General features: G+C 47.5%; 1 protein-coding gene across 2 annotated transcripts in view; it reads left to right on the top strand.

Moving 5' to 3' along the window:
• Positions 1 to 27,721, top strand: part of LOC149336303 (venom factor-like) — a 102,314-nt gene that overhangs the window by 33,485 nt on the left and 41,108 nt on the right. For both annotated transcript variants that reach the window (XM_089552810.1, XM_089552811.1), the window contains exons 16-22: positions 65 to 118; positions 4,801 to 4,974; positions 5,851 to 5,998; positions 16,435 to 16,660; positions 20,520 to 20,729; positions 22,534 to 22,633; positions 24,568 to 24,669. In XM_089552810.1, coding sequence (XP_089408936.1) covers positions 65 to 118; positions 4,801 to 4,974; positions 5,851 to 5,998; positions 16,435 to 16,660; positions 20,520 to 20,729; positions 22,534 to 22,633; positions 24,568 to 24,669 — 1,014 coding nt within the window. The remainder of the gene's footprint in view (positions 1 to 64; positions 119 to 4,800; positions 4,975 to 5,850; positions 5,999 to 16,434; positions 16,661 to 20,519; positions 20,730 to 22,533; positions 22,634 to 24,567; positions 24,670 to 27,721) is intronic.

Raw genomic sequence — 27,721 nt, 5'->3', positions numbered from 1 at the left:
GTTTGAATAAAATTGATTTGATTTGATTTGAACTACAGTACTGCTTTCACTCTGTCTTTTGCAGAGAAGAGCTGTGCAGCTAGGGTACACCGTCGCAGGAGGGACCTCGGAGACGCAAGTAAGAACAGAAATTACGATTCATCTAAAATAAAGAAAAAATGCTAATTTCAAACTATTTTTGAATTTTTTACACGAATGTATTTTTGTCCATAAGAATCACAGGCGCGCCTAACTAGCCAATGTTTTGGAAATGCAATAGTATTAAAAGCCCAAAGCCCTTGGCACCTCCAGAAGCCCGTGGCGGCGGAATTTCTTTGGAACAGAAATTGCTAGAGGCCCGTGTACTGTGCGATGTCAGTGCACGTTAAAGAACCCTAGGTGGTCGAAATTTCCGGAGCCCTCCACTACGGCGTCCCTCATAGACTCAGTCGCTTTGGGACGTTAAACCCACACAAACCAATCCAAACCTCTAGCAGAAGTGATGCCACTTACGATCAGGTGACGTAATTTTCCTCCAGCGAATGGCAGTTATCTGCTCTAGTGACGCTACACTTTTTCCTGATGAGGCTTTTAATGCTATCACGTTAATAATTTTTCTTCTTGGTTCACGAGCGCGCTGCATTGATCGGATGCAGGGAAAAGAACGCAAATGTCTGCAAAGTGAGAGGAACACGAAGGAGCACTCTGAATGCTCGAAATTGGCCCTTTGGTTGCACTAGTGGGCCCGGTCATGTGATCGGCGAAAGGCTGTAGCCAAATGGTTTGATGTCACGCTTTTTATTCGTTTGTAAGAGCGTTAGTAAAAAAAAAACATTTATTCCTCGCAATTTTTTTTAACCACAAAGAGTAATTACGCTTTTGACGGCACTGGTTAGAAGCTTGCCGGTGGTTTTCGCGTGGGGTGTGGCCTCTGACGGGTGCAAACACGCGAACTAAGCTCGCGTTCTGAAAGTCAGCGTACATTCACACGTGTTGACCTAAAATTAACATTCCAACGCTTTCTATAATTACTCACGCGGAAGGACTTTGCTAACACAGTGATGCGGAGCGCAACGGTGCATGTTTAGGAACTCAGAATATATAAAGCCGTTACGTACTGTCTTTGTCAAAAGTAACCAGGCTGCATGGTTTGCTTCTAGCTCGTACAGTAGAGCCCTTACAACATCCCGAAAGCTGAAATGGTCGATAAAGGTAAGGACTGGGGATATGCTTACCTTCCAACACCTTCTGATCTTTACGAAAGCCACAAGGGCTCCACTATAGAAGCTAGAAGCAAACCATACAGCCTGGTTACTTTTGACAAAGACTGTACATACACAGGCAATACCGAATAATTATTGCCTTTGTGAAAACGTCTACAAAAAGTCTAAACTGTATACGAACAAATCTAAAATTCAAGTCTAAAACAAACGTAGGGCAACATAATATTCCGAGGTGTTCAGTCATCTCCCACTTTAAAGCTTTTGTGAGAGCACTGAAAAAACATTTTCATTTAGACAATTAAATCTCGCATTCTAGAGGCTATATTTTCCATGCGTAAGTGCTGCAGTGTCGAACCGGCAGAACAGCTGCGCCGGATACAATTTAAGAATTTCAACAGTTGCTAGGACCGAGGAATGTATAAGCAAAAGTTGTTTCTAATTTATATCGAAGAAGAAAAGACAAACAAAAAGGCGACACAGAAAAGGCAGAAAGGTTTATTTTGTAAAAAATTCTTCAAATTATCGTCTATCTCAAGTAATTTGACAATTATTTTCTTTTCCAAATCTGCTTAAACCATAACAAAAATCGTAACACTCCATTTTCCTTGGTTTCATATATCAAAGACGGTTGGCTTCTTTCGTTTATATGCAGAGTGTTCACCCTAAGATTTTACACAAATTTTAAAAATAGGATTCTTGAGTGTGACTAGCGCTTTTTCGGCACAGCATTGTCAGTGGTGAAGCGCATCAGAATACAGCTAAGACGTGCTAACTGTCAGGCTGGTTAACTAATACTGAATAGTTAACTTTTTGCTATTAGTTTTATGCTCCTTATTTATCGAGAGGTTATTTTAACAACGAGTTGCGCATAAAGGACGAGCACAGGAAAGACGATGAAGATGGAAAGAGGGCAAACTATCAACTATTTTTTTTCGGATCCATGCTCGTTACATAGGATCAGGGAAGGAGCGAATTTGCCGGCTTATTGCACCGCATTCAAAGGTTGTGAGCCACGGCTCAAGAGCATGGAGATTCTTGGCAGGAGTGAAATCGAAATCGACCGTGAGCTTCCACAAGCGTATTGTATAAAATTAAAGGGCAAGGAATGTATTAGTGAGATATCAGTTACCTTGTATAAAGCTGGAAAAGCGGTCTGTGCGCATTTTGTTGATTTGTGAGCAGGCTTGATTTGTCCTCTCTCTCGCGTCCACGCCCCCCCCCCCGCCTCCCCCCCCCCGCCCCCCCCCCCCCCCCGCCCTTCGCTTTTTATGCGCATGTGTACATCGCCTATATAAGAAGCATTGATCCGAATAAAACTAGTTGATAGTTTGCGTACTGGCCGTCTTCATCGCCTTTCCTGTGTTCGTCCTTCAACTCGTTCTTAAAGATAGCCACGCGCCAACTAGCCCGCCAAGAAGTTTTTCCAAACTGACAGGCATGTAATACACCGTAAGTAACAACCATATCAATTTTTAGAATTCCGAAAACGTGGTTACCCTCTGTGCTATGGCCCAAAAAATTCTGGCTCCTTCAGCGAGTTGCATGAACTGGAGAGGTTCCTTTTTTGCAAGCTTCCATAATGCACATGTACTTTTGCGCGATGCAGCCAAAACTTGTTGGGCTACAGCGCCGAGGGCAACCGAGTTTTTGAAATTCTAAAAGCTGACATGAATATTACGCACGGTGGGCTACGCGCCTCTCAGTAATTAAGGAGCCTAACAGTAGTAGTGAAAAAGTTGACTATTGAATATTATTTAATTAGCCTGCTAGTCAGAGCGTCTTAGTTGTAGTCTGATGTACTACACCGCTGGGAATGCTATGCCGAAAAAAAAAGCGCGCTTCGAACTCAGAAAGGCTACATTTCAAAATTGTATACAATCTTATGTGTAACACCCTGTATTCTACTGAGTCCCAAAACACTTAAAGGTGCACTGAAGAGGAATCTGAACTCGTCTTTTTGCCGCGGGAACTCGATCTACACGGTCCTAACATTCTTATAAACTGCGACTTATTGCCCTGTGTGGCCGATGTCCCTAATTAAAAGGAATTAACACCCGGCTCCCGCCTTTTTTTTTTGAATTCTCCCTCGTACGGTGGGCGGAGTCGACCAACGCGGGGTGTGCCTTTCAGCCAGCTCCGTGGAGGCTTTGCTTTCGCTTCATTTTGTTTTTTAGGTTTCCGCGAATAAATAGTTTCATTTGCAGATAATATAACCGCAAAATAAGCCCGCAGAAATAAATATATGCGCGGACTATTCGCTTCTACGGACTACTACGTATTACTCCGCCGATGGCAGAGCGGCAAGCCGCCACGGGACTGGGTGAAAGGCACTCCCCGCGTTGGTCGACTCCGCCCACCGTACGAGGGAGAATTAAAAAAAAAAGGCGAGAGCCGGACGTTAATTCGATTAAATTAGGGAAATCGGCCACACAGGGCAATAAATCGCTGTTTCTAAGAATGCTCGGAACGTGTAGATTGAGTTCCCTCGGCAAAAAGGCGAGTTCAGATTCCTCTTCAGTGCACCTTTAAATTCCAGCGTGTGATTCAAGAAATTTATTACTTACGCAGCCCATGAATGAGTGTTCAAACTTATTCATTATAAGAAAAAATGCACTCATGATCAATGCGCTTCATATGGCAGATTATGCGTTAGCATTATTGTTCACCTCGGACAGAGCATTCGGTGCTGCTGACGGCGTCGGACCGCGCGAGTCGGTGGCGTGATCCAGCCCAGCAATCACAATGTGACATGCCGCACCCCCTCTCCACTCTTCCCATTCCTCGAATTTCACTGGAGACCGTTGTGCCCCCCTCGCCACCCGTAAAATGCTACCCTCTCTACCCTCACCTAATTTCGCCCACCCTGCCCCTGAAATAGATGACAGGAATTTCTCTTACTCAAATTTTGCCTTCTTGCAGCCGAAGCTTCACACGACAACTCCAAAGACGGACACTTTTTGCGATAATGATCTTTGTAATGCGAACGCATTAAAAAAAATCATGATGTATCTTTTTACATTCTTCCAAAAGTGCTGTACCTGCTTAGCAACTACAGCGTCTCCTGAATTTGCACTTATAAAGAAACCTGTAGGTTGCATATTAATGGACAGAAACGAGCTATTTTACAACTACTCGGCTGTGCAGCCCACTGTATACAATTATTCAGCTACGTGGCCTTAAATAGCGTAACTGGCGGCAACAACATCTACTCAGCTGTGCAGCCCACAATATACATTTATTCGGCTACGTGGCCTTAAGTACCGTAGCAGGCGGCAACAACGTTCATGTTTCACCTCAATACTCGGTGTCTTTTCCTCCACGTTACCATTCTCTTCTCTCTGTACATTTGGTTACTATCCCATTATAGCGTAACTACCCCATCCTGAAGGCTCACCTCCTTCTCTATTATTCCTCAATGCGTCCTCTTTTCCCCACGTCAAAGAGAGTGCCAGTGCTACTGATACTGTACGAAGCTGCACACATCGCTGGGCACAACGCCGAAAGTTAGCCTCACAGAAGGCGACAAGTATTTCGGACAAAAGAATAATTTTCAGAAGCGTCAGCACTCACGTGAATACGTTTTCGCTTTTCTTTTTAGAGTCCCAGTTCGAGGACTCGTTTCTGAAACACTGCTGTTTTGTGGGCACTCTGAGGGACAGACTACGGCGGCACTGCTCCACGAGAGAGGAGATCATCCGCCGTCACTTCAACAGCCCGAAAGGCGACAGCTGTGCTGAGGCCTTCGGACAATGCTGCGCCCGTGCATTCGCAGGTAAGACGGGTGATTTTGACCGATAAAGCATAGTGATGTCGTTTCATTAGGGAGTATTTGCGGGTGCTGAGTAGTTATAAAAGACACAGGTAAAGAAGAGAGAAAAAAAGAGGACAGGCAACGTTAAGCAACTAGCCGGAACGCAAGCTATATTTAATGTTGTTTCATTTTGGTATTTATATTTCGTTGTCTTTGGTTTAGGCAACGCCACGCAATCCCAATCGGCGGTACAACGCCTCCTCGTCATCAATGCCAGCTCGACGACTGGCAGGTGTCCGTAAGATTAGGAAAGATTAGCGTATGCGAGATTGTACAGAGGCGCGAGACTATGTTCGCAGACACCCATGAATACCTTTGAAAGGAGCTGTGTAGTAACATCTTTTACAGCCTCTTAGAGCTATACTCGCGGACAACTTTTTGTGGCAATGCAGTGCAACTTAGGCAGGAAAGGGAAAAAGACGGCCTTTTGTACCCGCCCTGTGTTGATGGATTATTCATTGTTCGGGCTAGGAAGAGAGAGAGTTAAAAGGGGGAACCTATGGAGCTGAATAATGAACACCCCGGGGTTACAAAACTCTTCTCCTTCTCTTTCCTTCCTAGCCTCTACTGCATGGCCACAAAAAGTTGTCCGCGAGTATAGCTCACGTCTTTAAAATGACACACAAGATTAACCGGAACATTTTTACACCTTTTGAAATTCAGAATCCTGCTAGCTTCAAATCAGAGACGGTAAGCCACTGAATTAAATTCGGTTTTCTACAAGTTAACGTCACTAGGAAACAGACGGAAGGTGTTTTCAATTTCTGGGAATTTTGATATTGCGCTAGAACGCCGTAGCAGCGAAAACATGTTTTATACCTTTCTTGTCCTTTCTAGGCCCCGCAATGACGGGCCTACCGAGGGCGCGTGGTATGGATCCCTTCACGCAGCTTCCCGATGACACGCCCGACGAGGATGACACTACGAATATTCAGCTGAGGAAGGATTTCATGGAGACTTGGCTGTTCATTGAAGGTACCATCGGGTAAGGGCAAGGCACTTTAACTGACATCTATCAATCACCCTCGGGCCCATATTTTGAAGATACTATTAGCGGTTATCACTATACACGTGACTTATAGCAATCAGCTCATCATTGTAAGAGCACTTGTATTGAGAATGGAAGGAATGTAATGCGAGAGAAAAAAGGTTGCCTGCTGGCAACGGTGGAGCGATGATGTTTAAACCATCGAGCTGTCTTGGGGCTCTCAGAAACGGAACTTGATAAAGACACATATGTAAGTAGTAGTCAAGAATAGCCACAAGGCCGTAGCCAGTTAATACAATATCTGCTTACCCCTAATGAGAACATAGTGATGTTCTTGCCCAGCAGCGTGGTAAAACTCTCACTCTGTGCTACACTCCATGGCACCCCATAGGCTGTTCGTGTGCAGTACAGCCCGCGAAGGTCCATGGGTGCTCAACCCAGGTGGTGTAAATAAGGCCTGTTCCCTTCATAGAACGTATACCCGTGTGGTGTACTGCACAACTGCATTAGAATATATAAGGGGCAGTACAGCAGGTGTCTCTGTGGGGGCTCACCACGTGTGGTATAAATGTGGCTCATAAATGGTAGAGATGGACCATATGCACACTTTGAAACGCACATGGGGTGGGGCAACACGGAACACGTGACCAGACAGAGCACACTCGGTAGCTCCTACTCATTTATGCACCTGAACATTTTCATCCGCAAACAGGAGAACCGAGAGCTGGCAGCGGGAGCTGGTATTGACGTAATATAACACGTTGAGGGACCACGATAGAAACGCAGCCTATTTCTGACTAGAATGCACAGAGTGAAAATAGGTTATGTTTGACAACTATGGTTTTTTAAGATGCCGGGACGTTCACAGTTAATAGACTTCGCCGTGTTGCTTGAGCGACTAAAGAAGGTCGACAAATAAACAAAAATACAAAAATAAAATGAGATCAAAGTACAGTCAGTATATTATCCCAACCATAACTCCTGATACGAACTGACTATTTTACAAGCATCCGCTCGTCTAGTCGCATTCTTTTCTCCTCTTCTGCCGTGCCCAGACTTTAAAATGATAATACGTGACAACCTGCAAAACCTCTAGTCAAGCTCCTCCGAGCTTCTTACATCGAAATATTGCCACGCGCCTAACGCGCCGCGCGGCCTCCGCGCTGAGTCGAAGACGACGACGAAGCGCCGGTGGGCTCTCGAGGCGCGCTTGTTCTGTTCGGTGGCCTGGAACCTGCTGCTGTAATTAAAAGAAGGCTCCCAGTCTTGGGTTCTTCCCGACGCCTATCTCCACGGCCCCTTCTGGTCGTGACACTGGTGGAGGTGCGGCCGATGCTCCCTACTCCTGAGGACGACTCGACGCGCCCGCCTCTTGTGACCACCCCTGTCCATCGTGCCAGCCGGAGGATCCGAGGCCTGTCCCCCGAGGCCCTCCCTTTTGTCGGTGAGCCCTCGACTACCCCTACACTCATGACGACGCCAATACCCGCCCTGCCTCCGACTGTCCCTGCAGCCAACCCCACCTACCTCACTCTTCAGACCCCACGAACGCCTAAGCCCTTTCACGGTGACCTGTTTGAAGATGCCGAAGATTGGTTGGCGCACTACGAACGGGTTGCGACCTTCAACTGCTGGGACGCCGCTACAAAGCTGCGTAACGTGTATTTTAGCCTTGAGGACTCTGCACGCACGTGGTTCGAAAACCATGAGGCTACTTTCTCGACGTGGCCGGACTTTCGACGTCAGCTCCTGAGTACGTACGCCAACAGCGACCGCCGGGAGAGCGCGGAGCGCACCCTGTCATCTAGAATTCAGCTCCCCAATGAGGGTGTTGCCATGTACGTCGAGGATGTGACGCGTCTTTGTCATCGCGCCGATCTGGCAATGCCTGAAGAAAAAAAGCTGCGGCACCTCATGCGCGGCGTAAAAGACCAACTCTTTTCCGGCCTTGTGCGGAACCCGCCCAGCACCGTCGCAGAGTTTCTGGCCGAGGCCGTGCACATGGAGAAATTGCTGCAGCAGAGATCCCAACAGTACGCCCGGCAACTGCGTCCGTCGTCGACACTGTCAACGTTGGACCGGTTCGACCATGATCCCAGGACGAATCCGGACTCTCTTCGCGAACTCATCCGTTCAGTGGTCCGCGAGGAGCTGCAGCACCTTCAAGGAACCTTTGCCCCTCGCGTCGATTCCGTCACCAGCGTCATCCGCGAGGAAGTCCGGCAGGCCCTCAGAGCACAAGAAGCTGCAGTTGTGCCGGCGCCGCAACCGACTCCATACGATCCCGCGCCGTATCCGACTCCGGTCCAGCCAGTCACGTACGCGGACGTCGTCCGACGCGCGGCCCCATCTCCTGGGCCTTTGCCTTACACCGCACCATTGGTTGCGGTGCACTCTGCTCAGCCGACTCCTTCCTGGGCGGATCGGCGCCAGGCACCGCGGAAGACTGACCTCTGGCGCACCCCAGATCAACGACCGCTCTGCCACCACTGTGGTGAGCCCGGCCATCTCTACCGGCGGTGCCCCTACCGCGAAATGGGACTACGCGGATTTCCTATCGACAGCCCCCGTCCACGGCCTGGAGAGCGCCCTCAAGACATCGCCGAGTACGTCACCCGCCAACGTAGTTCACCGCCTCCTCCGCGCCGCGAGTCGCGATCGCCTTCTCCACGCCGGTCTTCCCCCCCTGGGCTCCGTTTCGCCTCAGGACAACGCGGTTCCTTGAGCCCTCGTCGGGAAAACTAGCTCCGGCGGCCTTTGGAGGCGAGGCCGCCGAACGCCGATCCGCCGCAAAGCTTCCACCGCCGCAGCCACCGAATAGCCCCGACGTCGGATGCCGCAACGCTGCACAGTTTTCCCCGACGCGCCTTCCGACTCGCCGCGATGCCGTAACCCCAATCGCCGACCCGCTTCCGCCGCCGCACCGACTCGATCGCCCCGACGACGCAACCCCAGTCGCCGACCAGTTCCCGCCGCCGCACCGACTGAGTCATCCACAACAGCCATCGATGGGCCGCGCTGAAGGAAGGGTCTCTTTGGATATCCCTGTTCTCGTCGACACAAAGGAGGTCAGCGCGTTGGTCGATACGGGCGCAGATTACTCTATCCTTAGCGGACGGCTGGCGACGGCCCTGAAAAAAGTGACGACACCCTGGGACGGCCCCGACATACGTACGGCCGGCGGACATCTTGTCGCACCACTCGGTATGTGTGCGGCCCGGGTTACGGTCCGAGGCTGCACATTCGTTGCCACTTTTCTCGTTCTGCGCGAATGTTCTCGCGATGTCATCCTTGGCATCGACTTTCTTCGCGAGCACGGTGCTATCATAGACCTGCCGAATCGCTTGGTGACATTTTCTACCCCAATGGCCACAGAAGAACCTGCGCACCAGGGTTCTCGGTCCGCCCTGCGAGTTGCCGACGATACCGTTACGGTGCCACCACGTGCCAGCATTCTCGCAAGAGTTAGCTGTGACGAGCCACATAGGGGACTGCGGGTTGTCGAGCCTAATGTCTCCCTCGTACTCACTAAGGGGGTTGCGGTGGCACGGGGCCTTGGATCCCTTCATGACGGTTGTACAGAGGTCCTTGTCACCAACTTCTGCAATGAGCATCGACATCTGTGAGAAAACCATCTGTGTGAGAAAACCGCCTTCATCACACCGGACGGGCTGTATGAATTTCGCGTCCTCCCATTCGGGCTCTGCTGTGCTCCTGCCACGTTCCAAAGAATGATGGACACCGTTCTAACAGGTTTGAAGTGGCAGACCTGCCTTGTTTATCTTGATGATGTCATCATTTTTTCCGCAACGTTCACGGAACATTTACACCGCCTCAGGACTGTCCTCGAAGCCGTTCGATCCGCCAACCTCTCCCTCAAACCAGAAAAATGCCACTTTGGTTTCACCGAATTGAAGTTCCTCGGGCACGTCATTAGTGCTGACGGAATCCGAGCTGACCCAGAGAAGCTTGCTGCCGTTGCTGCCTTTCCGGTCCCCGTCCACAAAAAAGCAGTCCGACGCTTGCTGGGCCTGTGTTCCTATTATCGCCGCTTCATTAGAAACTTCGCCCAGCTCGCCAGCCCTCTGACGCTCCTAACCCGTGATAACACGTCATTTTCCTGGGGCAACGAACAGCAAGCTGCCTTCGACGAGTTACGACGCCGACTCCAATCACCGCCCATCTTGGCACATTTCGACGAAGATGCCGACACAGAGGTGCACACGGATGCGAGCAACGTCGGCCTTGGCGCCGTTCTAGTTCAGCGGCAAAGCGGTGTCGACAAAGTAATTGCCTACGCTAGCCGCGCACTGTCACGCGCTGAGTTGAACTACTCTACCACGGAAAAAGAATGTTTAGCGGTAGTCTGGGCCGCCGCTAAGTTCCGCCCATACCTGTATGGCAGACCGTTTTGTATCGTCACCGACCACCACTCGCTGTGCTGGCTGAAAAATTTAAAGGACCCTTTCGGCCGCCTAGCACGTTGGGCATTACGCCTGCAGGAATTCGATTTCACCGTCACCTACAAGTCAGGCCGGAAACACACCGACGCTGACGGCTTGTCCCGCGCTCCCGTCGAACCTCCTCCACAAGACACCACCGACGATGATAGCTTCCTTGGAGCGGTCAGCACGTCTGAGCTCGTTTCCAGACAGCGTGCCGACGCCGAGCTGCGTCTGCTCATCGATCATCTCGAAGGTGGGTGCCCTGAAATACCACGGTACCTCGCTCGTGGACTTTCGTCGTTCTGCCTGCGGAGAGGAGTGCTTTATAAAAAGAACTCTACTTCAAGTCCGACAACTTACCTGCTCGTCATACCGTCTGATCTACGGGATGAAGTCCTCCTTGCCTGCCATGATGAACCAACTTCCGGCCACCTTGGAGTTACACGCACCTTGTCCCGAATCCGGCGGAACTATTACTGGCCCAACCTTACTTCAAGTGTGAGGCATTATGTCCGGACATGCCGGCAATGCCAGCGGCGGAAAAAACCCGCGCTCAAGCCTCCTGGACTGCTTCAGTACATCGAGCCGCCCCAAGTACCATTCGACAAAGTTGGCATGGACCTTCTGGGGCCATTTCCCCTCTCGTCGACCGGCCACAAGTGGATCATAGTCGCCACAGACTACTTGACCCGATACGCTGAAACGAAGGCCCTGGCGCGAGGTACTGCCGCCGAAGTTGCCCTCTTCTTTATGCACGACATCGTGCTTAGACACGGCGCCCCATCGGCCATCATTACTGACCGAGGCAAGGCGTTTACAGCCCGACTCCTACGTGACATCTTAGCGCTTAGCCATACAGCTCATCGACCAACAACAGCGTATCATCCCCAAACCAATGGTCTAACGGAACGGCTCAACAAAACATTGGCGGACATGATCTCGATGTACGTCGACGTTGAACACAAAACCTGGGATGAGGTCTTGCCGTACGTCACCTTCGCATATAATACCGCGACGCAGGAAACCACCCAGTTCACCCCGTTCCGTCTCGTGTATGGCAGAGAGGTCCGCATGATGCTAGACGCCATGCTGCCGTACGGCTACGCAGAGCTTCCCCCTGAAGCTGGCCACTTCGTGGAGCAAGCAGAGCAGGCCCGTCAGCTGGCCCGCTTGCACATCAAGGACCAGCAATCCGCCGATGCCCGACACTATAACCTTCGGCACAGGGACGTGCACTACGAGCCGGGCGACCACGTGTGGGTGTGGACACCCGTGCGCCGCAAGGGATTGTGCGAAAAGCTTTTAAATAGGTATTTTGGCCCGTACAGAGTCCTGCGCCGCCTGAACAGCGTCAACTATGAAGTTGTCCCCCATGGAACTGTGATCGCCGGCCCTCAGCGTCACCGGCCGGAAATCGTGCATGTAGTGCGCTTAAAGCCGTACTTTGCGCGTGACTGAGCGCTGTATTCACGCTTCGTTTCGTACCTTTCTTCCCTTACCCCACGTGTGTACTTGACTCTCCCCGCATGTCTTCTAGCGGGCATTGTATAGTTCACCTCACCCCTATTTTTCTTTTTTTTTGCTCCTCCTCCTCTCCCTGTACATATCCATTCCACATCGAGACGATGTTTGCTTTCGCGGGGGGGAATAATGCCACGCGCCTAACGCGCCGCGCGGCCTCCGCGCTGAGTCGAAGACGACGACGAAGCGCCGGTGGGCTCTCGAGGCGCGCTTGTTCTGTTCGGTGGCCTGGAACCTGCTGCTGTAATTAAAAGAAGGCTCCCAGTCTTGGGTTCTTCCCGACGCCTATCTCCACGGCCCCTTCTGGTCGTGACAATATGCTTTAAAAGAGTTAGATAATGGGCTGGTTGGTTTGCTGACAAAGTATTCATCCTTTCAGCGCAAACACGACTGGGAGCATGCAAATGGCCTGGCTAACAGGGCACGCACGAATCTTGTTGACCACTGCAATGCTTGCACAGCTTGTGAACCGTGTTTCCGTTGCGTATCACTATTAGGCAGAAAAACCGCTTGTGAAACCTTGGAGACATTTTTATCAGGAAAGCGGGATTGAATTGTGTTAGTGACACTGGAGTTGCCCTGTACAATTCTGAGGTAAATTTGCTATCACGTCTAGTGCGATGGCGCAGACCTGTGGATATACGAGGGGCGTTCAATAAAGATTTCCCCTGACTCACTTCTACTTATTGCAGGATGCTGAAACTGCGCATGTGTAATGACTTAAGTCCCCATAGGTCACTTGCTAATATGCAACTCTTAACTAATAACGGTCTTCCTTTCACAGGTGCTGAAGTGGTGTGAGGTGTGATAATAGATGCAGTGGAATACAAAGCAGTCATCAAGTTCCTGTACTTGCAAGGTCGCACTCCAAGGGAGATTTTCGATGAGACAAAACAAGTTTATGGGGAGGATTCCCCATCATATGGTGTAGTAAAGAACTGGCATCGTCAATTCAAATGTGGTCGGACTTTGGTGGAAACAGCTCCGATTGCAGGGCGACCTCACTCCATTATCGATGAACACACCATCCAGCAAGTAGAGGCCGCCATTTTAGAAATTCGCCGCGTAACTGTTCGAGGCCTAGCCCAAAATATCAAGATTAGTGTGGGGTCCATGGAAAAAAATCATTCAGAACCATCTTCGCATGCGTAAGGTATCCTCTCGCTGGGTTCCCCGGCTGCTCGCACCTTTCCGAAAGCAGGAACGAGTCGAGTGCTCCCAGGCTCTTTTGACCATGTGCCATGGAAACCAGGAGGACTTTTTCAACAGACTGATTGCACAGTATGAAAGCTGAGTCCATTACTATGATCCGGAGACTAGTGTCCAGTCGGTGCAATCGAAGCACTTGGGCTCACCGCCTACAAAGAAGGCACGCGCCCAGCCCTCGGCGGGCAAGGTCATGCTCAAAGTCTTTTGGGACCAGCACGGAGTAGTCTTGATGGATTTCCTAGCAAATGGTGCCACGATTACTGGGGCATACTATGCTGCACTGCGGCGGAAATTGCGGGAGTCCATCGAAAGCAAGAGACGTGGCATGCTCACCAAAGGTGTCCGCCTTCTGAAAGACAATGCCTCAGTTCACAACTCTCATGTTGCCCAGATGGAAGCACGCTGCTGCGGCTTTGAAATTCTACGGCATCCCCCTTATTCACCCGACCTCGCACCATCGGACTGCCTCCTCTTTCGAACAATGAAGTCATATTTGAAGGGCAAGCATTTTCCAGATGATGAGACTCTGATTTCCGAAGTCACAACATGGCTTTTGGAGCTACGTGTTGACTTCTACAAGCAAGGTGTTTACAGATGCATAAAAAAATGGTAGAAGTGTGTGTCCCTGGTTGGCACCTATGTACAGCAGGACTAATAAATCTGCAAAGTTTCGTTGCTCTCCGACCAAAGGAAGTGGGTCAGAGGAAATCTTTATTGAACGACCCTCGTATATGCTGTGGTACTGCCTTCAATAAATCGTTTTCAAGTAGCGTCCATGTTTGTCTTTCTTTCTTCCTTCCTTCCTTTCTTTCTTTCTTTCTTTCTTTCTTTCTTTCTTTCTTTCTTTCTTTCTTTCTTCCTTTCTTTCTTTCCTTCTTTCTTCCTTTCTTTCTTCCTTTCTTTCTTTCTTTCTTTCTTTCTTTCTTTCTTTCTTTCTTTCTTTCTTTCTTTCTTTCTTCCTTTCCTTCTTTCTTTCTTTCTTTCTTTTTCTCCTTCTTCCTTTCTTCCTTTCTTTCTTTCGTTCTTTCCTTCTTTCTTTCTTTCCTTCCTTCTATCCTTCTTTCTTTTCTTCTTTCTTTCTTTCTTTCTTTCTTTCCTTCTTTCTTTCTTTCTTTGATTTCTTTCTTCATTTCTTTCTTTCCTTCCTTCCTTCTTTCTTTCTTCCTTCCTTTCTTTCTTTCCTTCTTTCTTTCTTCCTTCCTTTCTTTCTTTCCTTCTTTCTTTCTTCCTTTCTTTCTTCCTTCCTTTCTTTCCTTCTTTGGTTCTTTCTTTCTCTTTTTCCTTCGCTCTTTGTTTCTTTCCTTCCTTCCTTCCTTCCTTCCTTCTTTCCTTCCTTCCTTCTTTCTTTCTTTCTTTCTTTTTTCTTCCTTTTTTCTTTATTTCCTTTTCTCTTTTTTCTCTCTTTCTCACTTCTTTTCTTTCTTTCTTTCTGCCTTTCTTTTCTTCTTCTTTTCTTTCTTACTTTCTTTCTTTCTTTCCTTCTGTTTCCTTCTCTCTTTGTTTGTTTCTTTCTTTCTTTCCTTCCTTCCTTCCTTCCTTCTCCTTTTCTTTCTTTTCTCTTTCCTTCTTTCTTTCTTTCTTTCTTTCTTCCTTTCCTTCTTTCTTTCTTTCTTTCTTTCTCTTTCCTTCTTCCTTTCTTTCTTTATTTCCTTCCTTCTTTCTTTTTCTCTTTCCTTCTCGCTTCTTTTCTTTCTTCCTTCCTTTCTTCTTTTCCTTCTTTCCTCCTTTCTTCTTATCCTTCTTTCTTTCTTTTCTTCCTTTCTTTCTTTTTGTGTCCTGTCGTGTTTGCGCTAAAAAGATGGATACTTTGTTCTTACCTCGAGTTTTTACAACCATACGAGGTCTGTTAGAAAAGTATCCGACCTTTGGCCGAAGAAAAAAAACTGGCATAACTGGAGCGTTGGAAACCTAATCACCTTCAAAGTAGTCTCCTTGGGACTCCATATACATCTCCCAGCGGTGCTGCCATTGTTGGAAGTATTCCGAAAAGGCCCTTTTCGGAATGGAATTTAGCTCTGCTGTCCTTGCAGCCATAATGTCCTTTCCTTTCTGAAATCGCGCTCCTTTCAATGGCCTCTTGATTTTAGGAAACAGCCAGAAGTCTTAGGGGGACATATCAAGAGAGTAAGGAGCCTGTTGAACTACAGTAGTCCGGTTTTTCGCCAGAAAAGTCTGAATCAAATGCGAGGAATGTGCAGGAGCAGTGCCGCGAGGGATGCGCCAATTTCTTGTTGACCTCAATTACGGTCTCTTGCGCCGCACAGCACCACGTAGGCGATGGAGGACATCCCTGTAGTACTCTTTAGTCATTCTTTGATCCTGTGGGGTGCGTACTCGTGGTGTGCCACACAGAGGGAGTCAAAAAAGCAGTCAGCATCACTTTGACATTGCTGCGCACTTGGCCTGCCTTCTTTGGTCTTGGTGACGTGGAATGCGCCCTCTGTGACGACTGGGATTTGGTTTCCGGGTCGTACCCGTACACCCAAGACTCGTCACTAGTGATTACGGCGTCGGTGAAGTCAGGGTAACTGTTTGTGGAATCCAGCATCTCCTGTGAGACTTCAACACGAAGCTGCTTTTGCTCCACCGGCACGAATCTCGCCGCAACTCTCTCTATGGCCAAATTCTCGGTGATAATGGAATGTGCAGAAAAATTGCTGATGTCCACCTCTTCCGCAATTTCTCGGATAGTCACACAGCAGTCCCGCATCCCCACAGCGTTCACTTCGGCAATTACCTGGTCATTTCGGCATGTTGATGGCCGACCGGAGCGTGGCTCTCTCTCCACAGATGTGCGGCCGTCTTTAAACCAGTTGCACCACTGCTTAATCTGTGTGCTGCTCACAGTATGATCACTGAAAGCCGTGTGAACATTTCGAATGGTTTCCACTTGGCTATCGCCAAGTTTCTGGCAAAATTTGAGGTAGTAGCGCTGCTCCTCTCGCTCCGCCATTTTCCTTGCAATAAAAAACCGACGAGAGCACTCCGTACTGCCTCACTCAAACGCTGCTTCCCAGCGACTGACGCTATCGGCAGGCGGGAAAAAATTCGTGCATACGCACGAGGGTTCATGGTCGGCTGCTGTAAGCGCGCGTGTTTCATATCCAACAGGTCTTCGCAAAAAAAACTAAAGTCGGATACTTTTCTAACAGACCTCTTAAGTTGTAATTTACAACTCAATACTGACTTTGAAAGAAAAACTTTGCACAAATTTATCGCTATGCCAATGAACTGAGATGTCGCCCACATTCCTTGCAGTGACGACGGCCAGTACACTCACCACGCCAGCACGCCACACAGTGTGACGACATGGTCGATCCAGGCCGTGTCCGTTTCTTCCAAAGGAGGAATTTGCGTGACAAAACCCGTAGAAGCAAAGGTTTTCCGCAAGATGTTCCTACAAGTCAACTTGCCTCCGGCGGTTGTGAGGAATGAGCAGGTGGAAGTCGTGGCAACACTTTTCAACTACGACACCAAAGGACACGTATGCTTACAGCATCTTCATCATGATCCCCATAAGCCTTGAGTGCAGTGTCGCTGAGTGGCCACTTTCGCTGAGCTCTAACTATCACGGTTGTTCGTCCGCCGCAGCCACTTTGTTCCGGCAACGGTTATTAGCTCAACAAACCACTGAACTACTTGCCGCACCTGATAACTTTATGCACCCCTTAGTATCAGCAGAGTTCAATATTCTTCAGCCTGTGCTGTGCTACAAGGGTGCGCAAAACGAAGAGCTGGACTAGTTGGTATCTCATGCTTCTAATTCCACAGCGCGAAAAAAGTACAAGGGCGACAGAGGAACACCACAAGCTGTGGTATTCCTTTGTTCTTGCTTTTTTTTCGTGCTATGTAATTAAGAAAAAAATACAAGAGTGCGGCCTTAAGGTGCTCCCATTTCTGCACCATTTCAGAACCAAAAATTTGTCTAATACACGCGTCATTATTGCCCAGAAAAATGTACTTTTGTGCTTAGCCGAGTGAAATTTTCAGTATGTGTAGGAGTGGTGCAATGGAATAAAGCGAGCCAACTTATTTTCTAACAATACTTCCTTCCTACCTCAACTGTCGCTCCTCCCACTGAAGACTATCGACGCGGAAAAGAGCTATTTACATTGTTAATAATGAAATTAAAAAGCAGCTATTGTCCCAACCCGGTACAAAAAAAAACTAAAGCAATAAATAGAATGAAAAAAATGGGAAACAAACTAGGTCCTTGCACCATATTGAAGTCCTGTTACACTAAATAAAAGCGGCCAACATCTTGCCGGTGTCAAGCATTCTGCTTGGACTACATAAGGGTGTGCAGTGTGTGCAAATAAATCGATTGGAGAAATTATTTTTTGCGCATATTGCTCAAGAATCAGAAGCTTTACTTGCTCGAACAGTGAGAAGAACGCAGTGATGTTAACCCATGATTTTTCGAAACTTCAAGGCCACATGGCGCCTGCATGAGATTACACATTATTTTGGAATGACAAATTCTCGGTGTCGGTCTAAGATATTATGGAACCACTTCATAATCAAACAGTCTGTCTAATATGACTGCACGTTAAGGATACTCTAGAGTCGACATTAATAAGGAGAGTACTGCTTCGTTGTCCCCGATCGGCCCCAACGGTGCTTTCATAGGTAAAAAAAAAAAATCATTCGTTTAATGAGCATTCCTCCTCAAGAAGGCCGCGCAACTTCTGCAAAATTTCTTTCAATGCTGGTTAATTTGCAACTCCGTTGTACTTGTTTGGTAAAGAGCTGAAGAGCACATTAAGGTAGGTTCTATGGCTTACTATCGTCGTTTTTATGCTGTAGTCTTTCGCAAATCAATACCATCGTTCATGTTGCATGTTTGGAGCTTTGTTTCACATCTCTGTTAGGACGGCACTGCACGCTTTATTGCGCCACTTATGGTTGAAGTATTTGTCTAGATCTTCCTGGCATGTTCTTTATTCGAGTTTGCATTGTCTCCTTTGGCTGTTTGCTTTGACTTTGTTTTTCACTGTTTTTCTAGCGCTGTTTTTGTCAGTTTTCAATCGCGTCTCCGCCGAAGGGTTGACACATCATGGTTTTTACTTGGGATGGTCAGTACTTACAGATATATGAAGAATTTTTTTTTCAAGTCAGTGCAATGCACCAAAACACAGACCAAGAAAAACTTGAAAGTTTGTTAACAGCGCAAATCGTAGTGCTATCGAAGTTTTTTTATGATATGCATTGCCTTTTACAGGAACTCTACACGATGATCCAATGGAAATTTATGGAAATAACTCAGTCAGTATCAGAATGTAAACTTTGTGCTTGACTCTTTTCGATGTGAAACTCTAGATCAGAGCCTGGTTTTGTTTAGAAGGCTTTTAGTGCGCACTAGGGCCCGAACTCGCCAATTTCACTTCTGTCGGTTTGTCCGGTTCATCGGAGCTGAGCAACCTGACCACTTGGCACGTGGAAGTTCAATTAATGACTGGTCACGACAAGTCACTCGGGAAGAGGAACCTGGGTCTGACAAGCCCCACCGGTGGCAAGTACTGCCATCGGAGGGCAGTGGCACATAGCTTAACCGATGCACCACTGCGCCAGGAGTGGCATGAGGACTTCCAGCGATCTAGGAATGTAAAGATGAGAATGACCAATTCGGCATATATGGCCAATAACCTATAAACTCTATCATGTCATACCTTTAAGGCGGAGCTTAAGTCCAATTTCGCAGATCTTTGTCGGAAGCCTACTGGACCTTGAAAACCAAGCCTCGAACCGCAACCAGCGAAAACGGAAGTGCTACCGCACGTTATAAGGATATGGCCTAACCACACTAAATCCTCCGCCATTTTTTCTGCAGTTGTTTTTAAGCTTTTATTAAAAAATGCCTTAAGACGATTAAGCTGTGAATACAGCGGAAAAACAGTAAAACACTCACTGTTCGCATCCAGGGGCACTGCTGTGCTTCAACACAAGAAACGGGAATGGCAGGCTTCTTTCTGAAGCCATGCTTCCTGGACCTGTAGCGTAACTTACTTCACTGTAGCGTTCCAAATTCCAGAGTGGTAATGAAATGGTAGACTCGCACAGGACGCAAAACGACTGAACAACGGCTAGTACTGTTGCTTTCCGCCTGCCTCTTTGACGTCACCCGTAATAACGAATTCATAAAGCCGCTGCCAACAATCCCAACTGAACGTTTTAACGCCCACTGTAGCCGAGGCGTCATAGGCGGCAGGGCTATTAATTCCAAGGTTATCGTCATCTTCTGTGCTCAGATCTCCCGATTTCTTCCTATCCTTCGCATTTGATCAGAAAGTATAGCTGGGGAAGAAATAAATGAAATCTTGCTCAAGTAACTCCAACCTATGAGGCTCAAGCTGAGAAACAAGGCTCCTACGAGTGGATTTGGCTCATCTTAATCCGTACGTCAGCACAATCTGGCTCGTCCTTGAATTGACATAGGATTTCCGCGCAGTAATCTATAGGTGTTACTAAGCACCTTCCGTTCTCACAGCTTTCGCAGCTTTTACAAAAGTAAGATGTGTGGATGAGCCTTCCGTTACAGCAAAATCTGATTCAGTTTCAGTTTCTGGGTTGGGCTCATTTTAAAAACTGCCCATAGTATCGACAGTACTGCAGTCTACTATAGTGACTGCCCCACTCATCGCGCATTCTATCGAAACGACCAGCTACGCCTTGGGAGGAAAGCATTGCATGCTCTCAGTGTTGGGCAGCAAGTCATATTCCGAAGAGGTATTCACACACCCATCGTTTGCTCTTGTTCTTAACTCATCATTCATTCATCTGCAGAAAGGGGAAGTGGTGTTATCCGTGTTCTGGTTTTTGGTCTGTCTGTCTCTTCCGCTGCTGCAGTTCAACCTTCTTCCTTGTATTGTATCTTCTTTTGTGACCCTGTACTGTCACTTCTTATCCACACGTACGTAAGTTCTTATTGACATCATTCCTGTCACTATGACTCTCTTGCTTGCCTGAATTTCGGGCTAGCCAAAGCACAGTCACTCCGCCTTATCAATCTTCTCTGTCCATAAGGTTATCTGTGGCAAAGTCTGTCCTTCCGTCCGTCATTCCGTCCGTACGTTCGTCCGTCCGTACGTTCGTCCATCCGTTCCCAATGGGCACTGAAACTTCCTTGGACGTCCCAAAGATGTCCTAAACGTCCACCGGACGTCCAGGAGAGTTTCAGTGCTCATTGGCTCTGTCCGCCTGCATATGCGTTCAGCTGTTAGGGAGTTAATTCTGAACAGGCTCAGGTATGTTTACAGCTAGGGTGATAAGCGCTCCAGAATTTTAGTGAACTCACAGAATGTCACCACAGAGTCACCGGAATTCATTCGTGTCTGCGCCCACAGGCTACGGTTTCACTGCACGGTGTACCTGGCCTGTGCATCGGATCGAAGCACCCGCACCTGCCGGACAGGAAGCAGTTCGAGGTGGAAGGCAACTCCGCCACAAGTGTCAGCTTTCCCGTGGTGCCCTTGCAGCAGGGCGAATTTCCCATAAAGATCCACATGCGGAGCTCGGGAGGACAGGACCTTGTGCAGAAGACCCTCGTAGTTGTGGTGAGCTCAGTGAAACGCAAAACGTTGTCAGTGAGAGTATAACTGCCACTTTCTTTTACCCTTGCTGTTTTCCTTTGGATGTTTACGTAACTTGAAAGTGAGCGACGTAGCCCATGTCTCACTCTTAACGTCAACGATGAGAAAACTCAACTTTACATAGCAGCTTGTCACAACAGTACAGATAAGATGTGCGCAAAAAAGTAGCTTACAATCAAAACTCAGATATGATAGCTCACTGAACTACCGCTCACTCCACATTTGGACGAAGTCAGAACGCACCTGCCTCACTGTACGAAGCCTGACAGAATCCGAATCAAAACACACCGTACACGCTTGCGTCTGCTTTTCACCCTTGAATCATCCTTGCCAGTCGCAAGGAGTGCGAAAAATAGCTTTACTCTGATGCCCACGCAAAGGCGTGAGCTCAATACTGGGATTTTCCCAACCGAGCGCCTCTGCCTTGACCCATGGTAGTGTCGCTGCCGCAGACCGCGTAAAGCTGTGAACCTTTCACGGGCCGTTCGAGTTTTTACTAGAATAATATTTTCTTTGCTGAACTCGATGTCAAGGTCGGTCGGAGAGGATAACGCGGGTCGTGTTAAGCAGGGTGTATAATGCTGTTGCCCTTTCCCGGTGAGTTCGAGATTTCTCAGGAATTATTTTTTTTTTGCTTCTTCCATCTAGAGCGACGCAGCAGCCCTGCGTCAACTCAAGCGGCCCTACACTGAGCTAGGAAAAAAAATCCCTTAGTTACTCCAAATTATTTCAGCGTGCGATAATATACAGCTTTGATTCCTATTCACTCCAAGGTTCGTTATGTCGTGGCGTCTTGCTGAGGCTTCACCCCGCAATCTGGAAGAGAACATGAGGCACACGAGGCTCAAGACACGAGATTACAAATCAGCGAAGCGCAGTCGCTACGAGTTAACCCAACGGTTTGGTCGTATGCTTTCATCCTTCAGGACAGTTGTTTTTTGCCTGCGTGATTGACTCTAACTACCTAACTGCCCGACATAACCTTTCACTGACAGCCGGTACTGCAGGTGGTAAGTACAAATCAAAGAAACAGAATAATCACAATAAACCGGCTCTACTTGGATACCATTTTTTTTATAGGTAACGGGATGTTTCTTTGTGTCATATTCTTCGCCGATGGACTACGGTAACACGGAAAGAAACAAAAAAAAAATGAACGTCTATTTCGAATAAAAGCAGACTTAGAAACGCGGCTGTTCTCTCTTGGAAAAATGTAACTTGATTGTGATTCGATTGGCTGATACGAAGCCAGACCGCCACGATCGCTGGGCTACCGACAGTCACAAAGACGTACGCGGGGAGGGGCTTCGCTCCAGGCAATCGCAAACAGTGGACGAGAACAGAACTGACATCAAATCACAACTGAACCTCATATTGTACGGGTCATCGCAGTGTCTGAGCGTGGTAGTAACAGATAAAAAAGATGTACGGAGAGACACTTGGTAAGCGACTGAGTGACGCTGGCGTGCGTATACAGAGCGAAATTTTGAAATTGAATCACAGTGGCGCGTCACTGCAGCTGGTCTGCCGCAGTAGGCTTCTTCTCATTTACCTCTGAATATGATATAACAGCATACACCCGAGCTCAGATGTGCGATTACAATTGAAGTCTGTGCAGCTCTATGATAAATTTCCTAGTTGAAAAAAAAAATTATGTTCGGTTTTTATCAAAGAAGCGGGAAAACATATAGAGGAGACAGTCGTGTTAATCCGCGCGAAGGAGACAATGCGTGCGTCTGTTCTTACTCTGCGGTCGATCTCTGCGCAGCCTGAAGGAATGCCATTCGAAGAGACCTTCTCCATCCGGCTGGACCCCAGCAATGAACAACGCCGAAAGACAAGAGCTGTCCTAAAGAGAGGCTGCAGAGGTTGGTTCTCGTGTTCTTTTCCTCTGCGCCCATCTACGTCCCTTTTTCTCCTGCTTGTGTGCGTGTGGTGCATGTGAGCTGCCACGCTTAACTGCAAATCGTACGTTTCATAATCGCTTGATTCACTGAGACCTTCCCAGTGGGCCGAGCATGTAGAATTACGCAAATACGGTGTCCGTGAGACATAGCAATGCGTACGAATTTGATGCTAAATGCGGTGTGATTTGCATATCTTTTCCGCATGGTCTTCGCGTGAGTTCCACATGTATACTACCTACCGATGTTCCAATTGGTACAAGATTTCCACTGGCTTGATGATCGGCTTCTGTAGAGAAAAAAACTAGAAAAAAAACGAGGCTTTGTCTCTTACACGTGCAGTGCTCTGTGGTGAAGTTGCCTTCTCGCCGGTAAAGTACAATAGTCATCCTCATCAGGAATGCCATCTCATCATCCTCAGTCCTCTACTGAGCCAAAAAAAGGTATTCAGGATCTGCTCAGGATCAGGGGTGCAAGAATAAGCGTCTGCGGTAGGCTAAAGTACGAACATAATGTGGTAACATGTAACCGAGGCCCGCAATCGAATTTTCTTTGCGTGATCTAGATTCATTTCGCTGGGGGCCACCTCCTTCAAAGTATTGTTTTTTTTTATTCCGCTAGTGTTCAATAAGGCATATGCTAAGGAAGGTGGGTGAGGGTTGAATAAAAAGTTTGGCCGGGAGTGTCCGTCGTTCACATTTACAATCACCTTCGCCACACCGCTACAAGACCACCTCCCTGAGGAAACATTCAGTCGGTTTCCGCCAACAAGCACCGATCAGCCCGACTAGGCCCTCTTCTCGTATACTCTCCTTGCTCGCGGGTAGAACGAACAATCTTGCGACCTCTATTAGCGCGCGTGCCGCCTGAGCGCATAGCTATACGACGGATATGACCGCGAGTAGCGTGGGGGCTGATTTACAGATGGCCGTTCGCCCCTGTGTACCGGTGCCAAGTAGACCAACAATCTGAAGCGTTTATGCCTATTGGATTCGGGAATTATCTATTTTGAAATTAAAAGTAACACCTTTAATTCAACCAGGTTTGTTTCTAATGCAAATAAAAGGTGATTTAATAGGTGATAGGGACTGGAAGGCAGGCTGTGGATAGACACGTCTTGGTGCTGGGGTCGTACTCAGCTTCTGGCAGAAAAGTGTCAAAACAATGCATCAGCTTCACGTGTAAACAACGTGAGGCTGTATGCGCCGCTGCAAAATATAGATTTAACGTTCATAACAAGCTCTGGCAAATAGAATGTCCCGGCACGGCTGGGGCAGCGAGGGCTGGTGAGCATCGCAGAGGGGCAGGGAAGGTCACGTGGCATGTGGGCCATGGAGTCATGCAATATTACGGGTGTCGTTATGCGCACGCCCGCAGGCGTGTGGTTTTTCAGTTTGCACCAGAAACTGTCAACATTTGTTGTGGTGCAGCAGCGAGGGAGATCGCGTTTTTGAAATTCTAGAAACTGGTTTGGTTTGGTTTATGGGGTTTAACGTCCCAAAGCGACTAAGGCTATGAGAGACGCCGTAGTGAAGGGCTCCGGAAATTTCGACCACCTGGGGTTCATTAACGCGCACGGACATCGCACAGTACACAGCCCTCTGGAATTTCTCCTCCAATTCTAGAAACTAATAGAAGCTACACACCTCCAATTTCATCCAGACTCGCGTTTGTACTGGTTGTGAAGTTGATTATACGAATTTACTTAATGATCATGATTCTATCTTTTTTTCGATGTCCGCAAATAATGACATTACTATGCCGCAAGAAGCTCTCTCTACATAAAAAAAACTTAATATTAAATATTCTTGCAGTGCTTCCCTGAAACATCTGGTACATACACAGTACGTAACCTGTCTGCAGTCACTCACATTTATTACGTTTTTCTTGGCCTTCAGATATACTGGACGAAGAAAACCAGCGTCAAGTGGTCACTATAACTCCATGGTACCCTCCCGACACGGTTCCGAACACTGAATCATGCAGTCTGTCAATCATTGGTGAGTAAAGAAGTTGCAGTGATCTCAGCGAGGAAGCGGGATGAAAATTCCCGGGCTGATGAAACAACACTGAGAGATGTACCGCGCCGATTCCTTCCCCCGCGCACCACACCAGTGTGTTCTAACAACGCTCACATGGAGAACATTCTTATTGGCGGAGAGATGACAACAGGAGATGTTGCCTGCTACGTACGCCAACGCCCTCTAGTGAGAACGGTAATGTTTTCTGCTAAAGTGGACGAGTTCCTAAGTCTTGGAAACTGAAGACAGATCATTGCAGTTCTTTAAACAGCAAACAGTGCAGAGACGTCCTCGAAGCCTATAGAAACTCACAAATGGGTTTCAATGCTCTCACCACCATATGCTTCCGTTTCACCTAAGACTTTACACAATCTTAAAAACAGGCTTTTTGAGATAGAAGTGCACTTTTTTTTGCGTAGCATTTTCAGTGGTGTAGTGCATCAGAATACAGCTAAGACGGGCTAACCAACAGGCTGGTTAACTAATACTGAATAGTTAACTTTTTGGCTATTAACTAGTAATTTCTAAACTTTTTAACCTTATTTATTGAGAGGCGTGTAGCCCCCCGTAGGCAATATCCATATCAGTTTCAACAATTTCGAAAAGAGGGTTACCCTCGGCGCTGTAGCCCAACACATTTTGGCTATTTCAACGAGTTACATGCACTGGAGGGGTTGCTTTGCCTGAAAGCCTAATGAAAGCGCATGTATTTTGGTACATTGTAGCCAAAATTTATTGGGTCACCGCGCCAACGTTCTCCGCGATTTCAAGATAAAAAGAACAAACTCATATAGATATTACTAATGGTGGGCTGCAAGCCTCTCAATAATTAAGCCTAAAAGTAATAGTTGAAAAGTCAAATGTTAAGTATTACTTAACAAGACTTGTAGTCAGCATGTCTTAGCTGTATTCTGATGTACCACACCGTTGACAATGCTATGCTCAAAAAGGCGCTCTCCTAATTCAGCAGTGCTATATTTAAAGAAATTATGTAATGTCCTAGGTTTAATACCCTACAGAGTTAAAGCCTTAGGCATTTAGTGCCAACAGCCTTGATATTACTAGTGGTTTAAAATTTGCCTTTTTGTTGTTTATTATTTTGCACTGTATACTAACTACCAACCCTCTATCCTATGTAATATCCTCAAACGAGGGTCTTTAAAAGGTGTGTCGAATAAACATAAAATAAAAAATAAGTTCGGTTTAGCTCCACCTAACTTAGGATAGTGACAGCTGTTACTAGCAGTGCAACTGTGGTACAGTTAGGTTATTTGGTCGTTGTCAGCTAGCTTCTTTGGCTGTGATACAGTTGGGTTGTTGGTCTTCGTACAGCTAGGCTGTCTGGCCGACCAGACTGGTGATGCGCTAGGCACATCAGTTGAAATGCGACTCACTGCTCGGTCGACGAGCGAGCCTTAACTCGCACATTTGAGCTAGTTAATTGGTTCACGTTCGTAACTTTTACCAGCTCTGTACCAGGGGACAAGGAACAAGAAGAGACTGAAGGACAAGCGCTACTAACAAATGAAAGTTTATTGAAACACAATGGCAATATAGTCTCATGACAACCAGAAGCACATACGCGACCCTTCCCGCGAAAACCTTAAAAGGTACAGCTATGAAACCAAATATGACAATTCACTTTCATGGATGATTACTGACGGTGTGCTTACGCACGTGTCGCTGTTTTTATGAATACAATATGCTTCACTCAATTGCCTAATCAATTTATCTCGATGCTTGTACATAAGCTTAGCCTTATTAATAAGTGGATTGTATGCAATTCCCCGTTTAGGAAATGCATAAACAGTGTCCGATAAAAAAGCATGCAATCCGCTTCTTAATAAGGCTAAGATTATGTTCAAGCATAGAGATAAATTGACTAGGCAATTGAGTGAAGCATATTGTAATCATGAAAACAGCGACACGTGCCAAAGTATGCCGTCAGTAACCATCCATGACTGTGAACTGTCATGTTTGGATTCATAGCTGTATCTTTTATGTTTTTCGCGGGAAGGGCGGCGCACGCGCTTCTGGTTATCATGAAAGTATCGCCTGTTGCGTAAATCAGAGAAAATCGAAAAAAAAATTATCTCGGCCTAACCGCATGTTGTTTTGGGCTCAAATTTCGCACAGAGGTTGCATATGGCGGTCAGTTTTGTTTTATAACACATTTAGGTGGGGTACTTGCCTGATTCGGTCAGAATTATTTGGAAATCCCCATCGTCTGCGGCGACGGGGAACCAAAACCGAAAGGCTTCTCAGCAGTGGTACCTGTAGCGCCATCTCGTACCAACCGGAGAAACCCAGCTGTGCTAAATTGGTGAGCAAATCATTTTTGCTTGGTGCTGTCTGCTCCGAAGCAGCGCGAGACATCACCGAAAATGCGGTCGTACAGCGATCAAGAGATGGCCATGGCCGTGACTTTGATGCGAGTCCAAGTCCTCCTACGCCGCCCTCCCCAGTAGAGGGCTCGTTTCTCCGGTGACTGCGAGATGGCGCCACGGTTACCAGCGCTGCGAAGTCTTTCTGTTCTGGTTTTCCGTCGCCGCAGACAATGAGGATTTCCAAATAATTCTGACTGAATCAGGCAAGTACCCCACCTAAATGTGGTATAAAACAAAACTGACCACCAAATGCAACCTGTGTGCAAAATTTGAGCCCGAACAAACGTGCGGTTAGGCCGAGAGAATTTTTTTTCGATTTTCTCTGATTTACGCAACAGTCGGTATATTACCATTGTATGTTTCAATAAACATTCAGTTGTTAGTAGTGCTCATCCTTCCCTCTCTTCTTGTTCCCTGTCCTCTGTTGCAGCGCTAGTAAACGTTTAGAGCGAGCCTTTTATTCCTCCTGGCCCTCCTGACCTCCCAGCCATTCTACAATGGCCATAGAGCAAAATAACCGGTCTCTTACACTGAGTACTTGCTGGCATGGCCTTACTTTGGGTAAATTGTTAGCAGCAGTTCTGACATTGTCTAGGCTGAGCAGATTTGCTCTAGCCTGTGGACGCGCCTACCGCGCATTGCAT

Source organism: Amblyomma mixtum, chromosome 7 (assembly GCF_055824585.1).
Source record: "Amblyomma mixtum isolate Tamu chromosome 7, ASM5582458v1, whole genome shotgun sequence".
NCBI classification, from domain to species: domain Eukaryota; kingdom Metazoa; phylum Arthropoda; class Arachnida; order Ixodida; family Ixodidae; genus Amblyomma; species Amblyomma mixtum.
The sequence above is the reverse complement of the archived record's forward strand: the minus strand, read 5'-3'. Positions and strand labels throughout refer to the sequence as shown.